Source organism: Chiloscyllium plagiosum, unplaced genomic scaffold, assembly GCF_037043375.1.
Source record: "Chiloscyllium plagiosum isolate Xiang-an unplaced genomic scaffold, Cpla_swu_hap1 HiC_scaffold_48, whole genome shotgun sequence".
In the NCBI taxonomy this organism is placed as follows: Eukaryota; Metazoa; Chordata; class Chondrichthyes; order Orectolobiformes; family Hemiscylliidae; genus Chiloscyllium; species Chiloscyllium plagiosum.
In genome coordinates, this window is record NW_028270186.1 from 18,083,075 (window position 1) to 18,092,892 (window position 9,818).

Here is a 9,818-nt window from a genome sequence, read left to right on the forward strand (position 1 = left end):
GGAGCTATGAACCTGCACTCCAAGGTCTCTTTGTTCAGCAACACTCCCCAGGACCTTACCATTAAGTGTATAAGTCCTGCTCAGATTTGCTTTCCCAAAATGCAGCACCTTGCATTTATCTGAATTAAACTCCATCTGCCACTCCTCAGCCCATTGACCCATCTGGTCCAGATCCTGTTGTAATCTGAGGTAACCCTCTTCGCTGCCCACTACACCTCAGATTTTGGTGTCATCTGCAAACTTACTAACTGTACCTCTTATGTTCACATTCAAATCATTTATGTAAATGACAAAAAGTAGAGGGCCCAGCACTGATCCTTGTGGCACTCCACTGGTCACAGGCCTCCAGTCTGAAAAACAACCCACCACCACCACCCTCTGCCTTCTACCTTTGAGCCAGTTCTGTATCCAAATGGCGAGTTCTCCCTGTATTCCATGAGATCTAACCTTGCTAATCAATCTCCCATGGGGAACCTTGTCGAATGCCTTACTGAAGTCCATATAGATCATATCTACCGCTCTGCCCCCATCAACCCTCTTTGTTACTTCTTCAAAAACTCAATCAAGTTTGTGAGACATGATTTCCCACGCACAAGGCCATGTTGACTATCCCTAATCAGTCCTTTCCCCAGTAAATACTGATGCAAAATACTCGTATTGCACCTCCCCCCATCTCCTGCAGCTCCACACAAAGGCCGCCTTGCTGATCTTTGAGGGGCCCTATTCTGTCCCTCGTTACCCTTTTTGTCCTTAATGTATTTATAAAAACCCTTTGGATTCTCTTTAACGCTATTTTTTCGGGAGTGGATTGATTCACTTTCCATATCCCATGAATGATTTTTTTAAAAGAAAAATGTAGTTGTTGGGAGAGAGTGGACCAGCTTGGGAATTTCTTTGGAGCCGGGTGGCTGAGTGGAAAGGACTAATTGGGTGCCTGAAATTCCTGAGGGTGCGTGGACAGAGAAGGATGTCCTGCTATTAGTTGAAGGACAAGTAGCCCAGGGGGCTGTAGATAAGAAGGGTTAGCGAGACGGGCTACAGGGAACGTTATTGGGTGGTAGGGGCCCAGACTCTGTTGAAACTGTACAAAGCTTCCTCATATTGAAGCAACACTTTGATTTACTCTTCAGGGGCTGTAACCTGTAGGGCTACGGATGGAGAAGCTGACAAATGCACTTTGGGTATGTGAATCTTTTGTATCTGGCGTATCTCTCTCTTGCGTTCGCACTCTCTCTCTCGTGCACGCGCTCACTCTCTCTCTCTTGCTCTCCCCCCGCGCGCTCTCTCGCCCGCTCTCCCCCCCCCCCCCCCCCTGTGCGCGCTCTTGCTCGCTCCCCCCCCCCCGTGCTCGCTCTTGCTCGCTCTCCCCCCCCCCCCCCGTGCGCGCTCTCTCGCTCGCTCTCCCCCCCCCTCCATGCTCGCTCTCCCCCCCCCCCCCCCCCTCCCCTCCCCGTGAGCGCTCTCGCTCGCTCTCCCCCTCTCCCCCCCCCCGTGCGCGCTCTCGCTCGCTCTTCCCCCCCCCCCCCGTGCGCGCTCTCGCTCGCTCTCCCCCCGGGTGCCCCCCCCCCCCTTGCGCTCTCTCTCCTCCCGCGTGCTCGCTCTCTCTCTTTTTCTCTCTCTCTCTCTCTCCCCCGCCGTCTCTTTCTCAAATATTGAATAAATTGTTCAGGAGGTTGCTTGCTCTGGCTTCCTGGGCTTCAGATACAATCGGCTGTGCTGTTGTCAGACCCCGATTTGACTGCAAATCAGACCGCAGCTCCGAAAGGAGTGAGGTGGCTCACGTTTCCAACCGGGTAGGTGAGCACTGGAAATGTCGGGGCATTCAGGGCTGAATGCTGGGAAATGAGATTGGCCAGCACATACTGGAGAGGTCAGTCGGCCTCTTCGGTGTCATAGAAATGCCAGCAAATCTTGGGCAGCGACCAACTGCCTTCGGTCAGCTTTTGCCCCAGTTACTTGGTGACTGTGGGCCAGCAGTGACGTCCCAGTGAGTGTGTGTAAACTCCCTGCGGTGTGGGAGGAGGGGAGCTCTGTTGCAGATGACCTCCAGGGAATTTTGGTCTGTGCGGCTCACAGATGGATTCAATCTGCCGTTGGTCATTTGCTCCTCCCGTCTTGTGAAAGAGTGTGCTGACCTGCGTTTAAGATAAACAGTGGGGCCAGAGAGTCTGGTTGTGTCAGTTGGTAAAGGAATTGGCCGCAGCGTGTGAGGGAAGCGACTGTTTCAGCTGATACTCTCCAGATGCTCAAGCTGACGAATGCGTTCTTGCAAACAGAGTCATCGGGGCCCTTTGTGCAGGCCTTGCGATGGGCCTGTCTCTTTCCGAACAAACGGGTAATCCTATGCTTGTTCGCCTCCGACAACGCTCACAAATCTCCTGTTAAGTTGTATCCAGCGCCAGCCTTGAGTTTGCCTGAGCATGCAACAAGTGCAGTTTTACATAGAACATTCCAGCGCAGTACAAGCCCTTCAGCCCCTCGATGTTGCGCAGACCTGTGGAACCAATCTGAAGCCCATCTAACCTACATCATTCCATGATTGGCCATGCTAAATTACCCATAGTGCTCAGGGATGTGCAAGTTAGGGTGGATTGGCCGTGCTAAATTACCCATAGTGCTCAGGGATGTGCAGGTTAGGGTGGATTGGCCATGCTAAATTACCCATAGTGCTCAGGGATGTGCAGGTTAGGGTGGATTGGCCATGCTAAATTACCCATAGTGCTCAGGGATGTGCAGGTTAGGGTGGATTGGCCATGCTAAATTACCCATAGTGCTCAGGATGTGCAGGTTAGGGTGGATTGGCCATGCTAAATTACCCATAGTGCTCGGGGATGTGCAGGTTAGGGTGAATTGGCTGTGGTAAATTACCCATAGTGCCCAGGGATGTGCAGGTTAGGGTGGATTGGCCATGCTAAATTACCCATAGTGCCCAGGGATGTGCAGGTTAGGGTGGATTGGCTGTGCTAAATTACCCATAGTGCCCTGGGGTGTGTAGGTCAGGGTGAGCACGATGGGGTTATTTAGCGTCGCCCGAGGCTGGAATTGAACCTGGGACCCTGGCGCCGTGAGGCAGCAGTGCTGACCACTGAGCCACCTTGCCGCTCATGTTGGGACCTAACTGCTATCTCCAGACGCCTTTATGATCTTGAACACCTCTATCAAATCTCCTGTCCCAATGTTGTCTGCTTCAAGTCCTTCCCTGGCTCTCCAGTTTAACCATGGTACTGGAGCTGCTCATCCCTTTCCCATGAATCCCTTCTGCGGCCTTTCTCCTGCACCTTCCGGAGCCAGTCCTGCGCAGAGAAATACAAACCAACGTAAGAGTAGGGCATTTGGCCTTGGGTGAATCTTGTCAGGTAGGGCTACTGCCAGGATGGTTGGGAATGTGGAGTTCGATTCCAGAATGGCGAAGCAGGCTGGCAGATCCGAAGGGCTCAGTTCTGCCCCCTCCCCCACGTTGTATCTTTCAGAGTCATGGGATGACGTTTGCCCCTCTCCAGTCCGCTGTGTGAGAACCTACGGAAACTTGGAAGGCTTTAGAACCGAGCCCGTCCGCCATCTTGCTTTCATTGCCTGCCTTCGGCCCCAGTTGTTTCACCGGTGTGATTGGCCGATTGCTCATTTCTGTCAATTCCTCCGTTGCCCCTTGCGTTTTCCAGAAGTTATCTGCTCCTTCCCCTCTGTGGAACCCGTGCAGTCTCTGCCAGTTTCCGGCTGGACCAGTCATTCTCTCAAGCTTTGCCAGAGACGTGCTTTTTTTTCCCCCCACTCTTCCTGCCTTGAGGAACTATGAACCTGCGCCCCACCCTCGCCCCTTCATATGTGTCCAGCTATTCCTGGTGCCCCTTTGCCCTCGCGTTCTGACCGAGCGACTGACTAACTTGGGTTCTCTGCCAGGAGACGAGCATGACACTGGAGATGAAGAGACGGACGGGTTTGAAGAAGGTCTCGCCACGGTCACGCCACACAGGAGGATTTCGTGTGAGAAAGCGGGCTCGTCAGTGGTCAAGTACCGAGTCACAGCAACTCCCCAAGTGCACCGGTAAGGGATTTCAACCGTCCTTTCACAAGAAAGGGCAAAATTCCGTTCCTTATTAGCTGTCCTCTGATTTGTCCACTCGGACCCCCAGATCCCTCTGCACTGATGCATGCTGATGCTGCGCTCCAGTTGGGTAAAAAGTCACCTGCTAGTATGCCCCCTCCCATCCCATTCTCTTTTACACTTCCCTGACCTTTGTCTGTGTCGCGCTCGCCTCCCTCTGTGTCGCGCTCGCTCTCCCTCTGTGTCGCGCGCTCTCTCTCCCTCTGTGTCACGCTCTCTCTCCCTCTGTGTCGCGCTCTCTCTCCCTCTGTGTCGCGCGCATCGCTCTCCCTCTGTGTCGCGCGCTCGCTCTCCCTCTGTGTCGCGCGCTCGCTCTCCTCTGTGTCGCGCGCTCGCTCTCCCTCTGTGTCGCGCGCTCGCTCTCCCTCTGTGTCGCGCGCTCGCTCTCCTCTGTGTCGCGCGCTCGCTCTCCCTCTGTGTCGCGCGCTCGCTCTCCTCTGTGTCGCGCGCTCGCTCTCCCTCTGTGTCGCGCGCTCGCTCTCCCCTCTGTGTCGCGCGCTCGCTCTCCCTCTGTGTCGCGCGCTTCGCTCGCTCCCTCTGTGTCGCGCGCTCGCTCCTCCTCTGTGTCGCGCGCTCGCTCTCCCTCTGTGTCGCGCGCTCGCTCTCCCTCTGTGGTCGCGCTGCTCGCTCTCCCTCTGTGTCGCGCGCTCGCTCTCCCTCTGTGTCGCGCGCTCGCTCTCCCTCTGTGGTCGCGCGCTCGCTCTCTCCCTCTGTGTCGCGCGCTCGCTCTCCCTCTGTGTCGCGCGCTCGCTCTCCTCTGTGTCGCGCGCTCGCTCTCCCTCTGTGTCGCGCGCATCGCTCTCCCTCTGTGTCGCGCGCTCGCTCTCCCTCTGTGTCGCGCGCTCGCTCTCCCTCTGTGTCGCGCGCTCGCTCTCCCTCTGTGTCGCGCGCTCGCTCTCCCTCTGTGTCGCGCGCTCGCTCTCCTCTGTGTCGCGCGCTCGCTCTCCCTCTGTGTCGCGCGCTCGCTCTCCCTCTGTGTCGCGCGCTCGCTCTCCCTCTGTGTCGCGCGCTCGCTCTCCCTCTGTGTCGCGCGCTCGCTCTCCCTCTGTGTCGCGCGCTCGCTCTCCTCTGTGTCGCGCGCTCGCTCTCCCTCTGTGTCGCGCGCTCGCTCGTCCCTCTGTGTCGCGCGCTCGCTCGTCCCTCTGTGTCGCGCGCTCGCTCTCCTCTGTGTCGCGCGCTCGCTCTCTCCCTCTGTGTCGCGCGCATCGCTCTCCCTCTGTGTCGCGCGCTCGCTCTCCCTCTGTGTCGCGCGCTCGCTCTCCCTCTGTGTCGCGCGCTCTAGCTCTCCCTCTGTGTCGCGCGCTCGCTCTCCTCTGTGTCGCGCGCTCGCTCTCCCTCTGTGTCGCAGCGCTCGCTCTCCCTCTGTGTCGCGCGCTCGCTCTCCCTCTGTGTCGCGCGCTCGCTCTCCCTCTGTGTCGCGCGCTCGCTCTCCCTCTGTGTCGCGCGCTCGCTCTCCCTCTGTGTCGCGCGCTCGCTCTCCCTCTGTGTCGCGCGCTCGCTCTCCCTCTGTGTCGCCGCGCTCGCTCTCCCTCTGTGTCGCGCGCGCATCGCTCTCCCTCTGTGTCGCGCGCTCGCTCTCCTCTGTGTCGCGCGTCTCGCTCTCCCTCTGTGTCGCGCGCCTCGCTCTCCCTCTGTGTCGCGCGCTCGCTCTCCCTCTGTGTCGCAGCGCTCGCTCTCCCTCTGTGTCGCGCGCTCGCTCTCCTCTGTGTCGCGCGCTCGCTCTCCCTCTGTGTCGCGCGCTCGCTCTCCTCTGTGTCGCGCGCTCGCTCTCCCTCTGTGTCGCGCGCTCGACTCTCCTCTGTGTCGCGCGCTCGCTCTCCCTCTGTGTCGCGCGCTCGCTCTCCCTCTGTGTCGCGGCTCGTCTCCTCTGTGTCGCGCGCTCGCTCTCCCTCTGTGTCGCGGCTCGCTCTCCCTCTGTGTCGCGCGCTCGCTCTCCCTCTGTGTCGCGCGCTTCGCTCTCCTCTGTGTCGCGCGCTCGCTCTCCCTCTGGTCGCGCTCGCTCTCCCTCTGTGTCGCGCGCTCGCCTCTCCCTCTGTGTCGCGCGCTCGCTCTCCCTCTGTGTCGCGCGCTCGCTCTCCCTCTGTGTCGCGCGCTCGCTCTCCCCTGTGTCGCGCGCTCGCTCTCCCCTGTGTCGCGCGCTCGCTCTCCCCTGTGTCGCGCGCTCGCTCTCCCCCTGTGTCGCGCGCTCGCTCTCCCCCTGTGTCGCGCGCTCGCTCTCCCCCTGTGTCGCGCGCTCGCTCTCCCCTGTGTCGCGCGCTCGCTCTCCCCCTGTGTCGCGCGCGTCGCTCTCTCCCCTGTGTCGCGCGCTCGCTCTCCCCCTGTGTCGCGCGCTCGCTCTTCCCCTGTGTCGCGCGCTCGCTCTCCCCTGTGTCGCGCGCTCGCTCTCCCCTGTGTCGCGCGCTCGCTCTCACCCTGTGTCGCGCGCACGCTCAGCTCTCCCCTGTGTCGCGCGCATCGCTCTCCCGTGTCGCGCGCTCGCTCTCCCCCTGTGTCGCGCGCATCGCTTCTCCCCCTGTGTCGCGGCGCTCGCTCTCCCTCTGTGTCGCGCGCTCGCTCTCCCCTCTGTGTCGCGCGCTCGCTCTCCCCTGTGTCGCGCGCTCGCTCTCCCCTGTCGCGCGCTCGCTCTCCCCTGTGTCGCGCGCTCGCTCTCTCCCTGTGTCGCGCGCTCGCTCTCCCCCTGTGTCGCGCGCTCGCTCTCCCCCTGTGTCGCGCGCATCGCTCTCCCCCTGTGTCGCGCGCTCGCTCTCCCTCTGTGTCGCTCGCTCGCTCCCCTGTGTCGCGCGCGCTCGCTCTCCCCCTGTGTCGCGCGCTCGCTCTCCCCCTGTGTCGCGCGCTCGCTCGCTCTCCCCCTGTGTCGCGCGCTCGCTCTCACCCTGTGTCGCGCGCTCGCTCTCCCCTGTGTCGCGCGCTCGCTCTCCCCCTGTGTCGCGCGCTCGCTCTCCCCCTGTGTCGCGCGCTCGCTCTCCCCCTGTGTCGCGCGCTCGCTCTCCCCTGTGTCGCGCGCTCGCTCTCTCCCCTGTGTCGCGCGCTCGCTCTCCCTGTGTCGCGCGCTCGCTTCCCCTGTGTCGCGCGCTCGCTCTCCCCTGTGTCGCGCGCTCGCTCTCCCCCTGTGTCGCGCGCTCGCTCTCCCCCTGTGTCGCGCAGCTCGCTCTCCCCCCTGTGTCGCGCGCTCGCTCTCCCCTGTGTCGCGCGCTCGCTCTCTCCCCCTGTGTCGCGCGCCTCGCTCTCCCCTGCTGTCTCGCGCTGCTCTCCCCCTGTGTCGCGCTCGCTCTCCCCTGGTCGGCGCTCGCTCTCCCCTGTGTCGCGCGCTCGCTCTCCCCCTGTGTCGCGCGCTCGCTCTCCCCCTGTGTCGCGCGCTCGCTCTCCCCCTGTGTCGCCGCGCTCGCTGTCCCCTGTGTCGCGCGCTCGCTCTCCCCCTGTGTCGCGCGCTCGCTCTCCCCCTGTGTCGCGCGCTCGCTCTCCCCTGTAGTCGCGCGCTCGCTCTCCCCCTGTGTCGCGCGCTCGCTCTCCCCCTGTGTCGCGCGCTGCTCTCACCCCTGTGTCGCGCGCTCGCTCTCCCCCTGTGTCGCGCGCTCTCGCTCTCCCCCTGTGTCGCGCGCTCGCTCTCCCCCTGTGTCGCGCGCTCGCTCTCCCCTGTGTCGCGCGCTCGCTTCTCCCCCTGTGTCGCGCGCTCGCTCTCCCCTGTGTCGCGCGCATCGCTCTCCCCCTGTGTCGCGCGCTCGCTCTCCCCTGTGTCGCGCGTCGCTCTCCCCCTGTGTCGCGCGCATCGCTCTCCCCCTGTGTCGCGCGCTCGCTCTCCCCCTGTGTCGCGCGCTCGCTCTCCCCCCTGTGTCGCGCGCATCGCTCTCCCCCTGTGTCGCGCGCGCTCGCTCTCCCCCTGTGTCGCGCGCTCGCTCTCCCCTCTGTGGCGCGCTCGCTCTCCTCCTCTGTGTCGCGCGCTCGCTCTCTCCCCTGTGTCGCGCGCTCGCTCTCCCTCCCTCTGTGTCGCGCGCTCGCTCTCCTCCCTCTGTGTCGCGCGCATCGCTCTCCCTCCCTCTGTGTCGCGCGCTCGCTCTCTCCTCTGTGTCGCGCGATCGCTCTCCCTCCCTCTGTGTCGCGCGCTCGCTCTCCCTCTGTGTCGCGCGCTCGCTCTCCTCCCTCTGTGTCGCGCGCTCGGCTCTCCTCCCTCTGTGTCGCGCGCTCGCTCTCCTCCCTCTGTGTCGCGCGCTCGCTCTCCCTCCCTCTGTGTCGCTCCCCCTGTGTCCGCGCGCTCTCCCTCCCTCTGTGTCGCGCGCTCGCTCTCCCTCCCTCTGTGTCGCGCGCTCGCTCTCCTTCCCTCTGTGTCGCGCGCTCTCGCTCTCCTCCCTCTGTGTCGCGCGCTCGCTCTCCCTCCTGTGGCGCGCTCGCTCTCCTCCCTCTGTGTCGCGCGCTCGCTCCTCTCCCTCTGTGTCGCGCGCTCGCTCCCTCCCTCTGTGTCGCGCGCTAGCCTCCCTCCCTCTGGTCGCGCGCTCGCTCCCTCCCTCTGTGTCGCGCGCTCGCTCTCCTCCCTCTGTGTCGCGCGCTCGCCTCTCCTCCCTCTGTGTCGCGCGCTCGCCCTCCCTCCCTCTGTGTCGCCGCTCGCCCTCCTCCCTCTGTGTCGCGCGCTCGCCCTCCCTCCCTCTGTGTCGCGCGCTCGCCCTCCCTCCCTCTGTGTCGCGCGCTCGCCTCCCTCTCCCCTCTGTGTCGCGCGCTCGCCCTCCCTCCCTCTGTGTCGCGCGCTCGCCTCCCTCCCTCTGTGTCGCGCGCATCGCCCTCCCTCCCTCTGTGTCGCGCGCTCCGGCGCCTCCCTCCCTCTGTGTCGCGCCGCTCGCCTCCTCCCTCTGTGTCGCGCGCTCGGCCTCCCTCCTCTGTGTCGCGCGCTCGCCCTCCCTCCCTCTGTGTCGCGCGCTCGCCCTCCCTCCCTCTGTGTCGCGCGCTCGCTCTCCCTCTGTGTCGCGGCTCTCCTCTGTGTCGCGTCGCACTCCTCCCTCTGTGTCGCGCGCTCGCTCCCTCCCTCTGTGTCGCGCGCTCGCTCTCCCTCCCTCTGTGTCGCGCGCTCGCGCCTCCCTCCCTCTGTGTCGCGCGTCCCTCTCTGGTCGCGCTCCTCTCCCTCTGTGTCGCGCGCTCGCTCTCCCTCTGTGTCGCTCGCCTCCCTCCCTCTGTGTCGCGCGCTCGCTCTCCCTCCCCTCTGTGTCGCGCGCTCGCTCTCCCTCTGTGTCGCGCGCGTCGCTCTCCCTCCTCTGTGTCGCGCGCTCGCTCTCCTCTGTGTCGCATGCTCGCTCTCCCTCCTCTGTGTCGCGCGCGTCGCTCTCCCTCCCTCTGTGTCGCGCGCTCGCTCTCCTCCTCCCTCTGTGTCGCAGCGCTCAGCATCTCCTCCCTCTGTGTCGCGCGCTCGCTCTCCCTCCCCTCTGTGTCGCGCGCTCGCGACTCTCCCTCCCTCTGTGTCGCTCGCGCTCGCTCTCCCTCCCTCTGTGTCGCGCTGCTCGCTCTCCCTCCCTCTGTGTCGACGCGCGCTTCGCTCTCCCTCCCTCTGTGTCGCGCGCGTCTCGCTTCCCTGCCCTCCCTCTGTGTCTCGCGCGCTCGCTCTCTCCTCCTCTGTGTCGCGCGCTCGACTCGCTCTCCTCCCTCTGTGTCGCGCGCCATCGCCTCTCCCTCCCTCTGTGTCGCGCGCTCGCAGCTCTCCCTCTGTGTCGCGCGCACGCTTACATCCTCTCCTCCT

General features: G+C 63.5%; 1 protein-coding gene across 1 annotated transcript in view; it reads left to right on the top strand.

Annotated features, from left to right (window-relative positions):
- The window catches only part of LOC122544828 (uncharacterized), a 42,748-nt gene extending 38,515 nt beyond the window's left edge, over window positions 1-4,233 (top strand). The window contains exons 8-10 of the mRNA XM_087984260.1: window positions 1,131-1,181; window positions 3,898-4,042; window positions 4,131-4,233. Of these exons, the coding sequence (XP_087840386.1) occupies window positions 1,131-1,181; window positions 3,898-4,042; window positions 4,131-4,155 (221 nt within the window). The 3' untranslated portion in view covers window positions 4,156-4,233. The remainder of the gene's footprint in view (window positions 1-1,130; window positions 1,182-3,897; window positions 4,043-4,130) is intronic.
- Window positions 4,234-9,818: the final 5,585 nt, after the last annotated feature.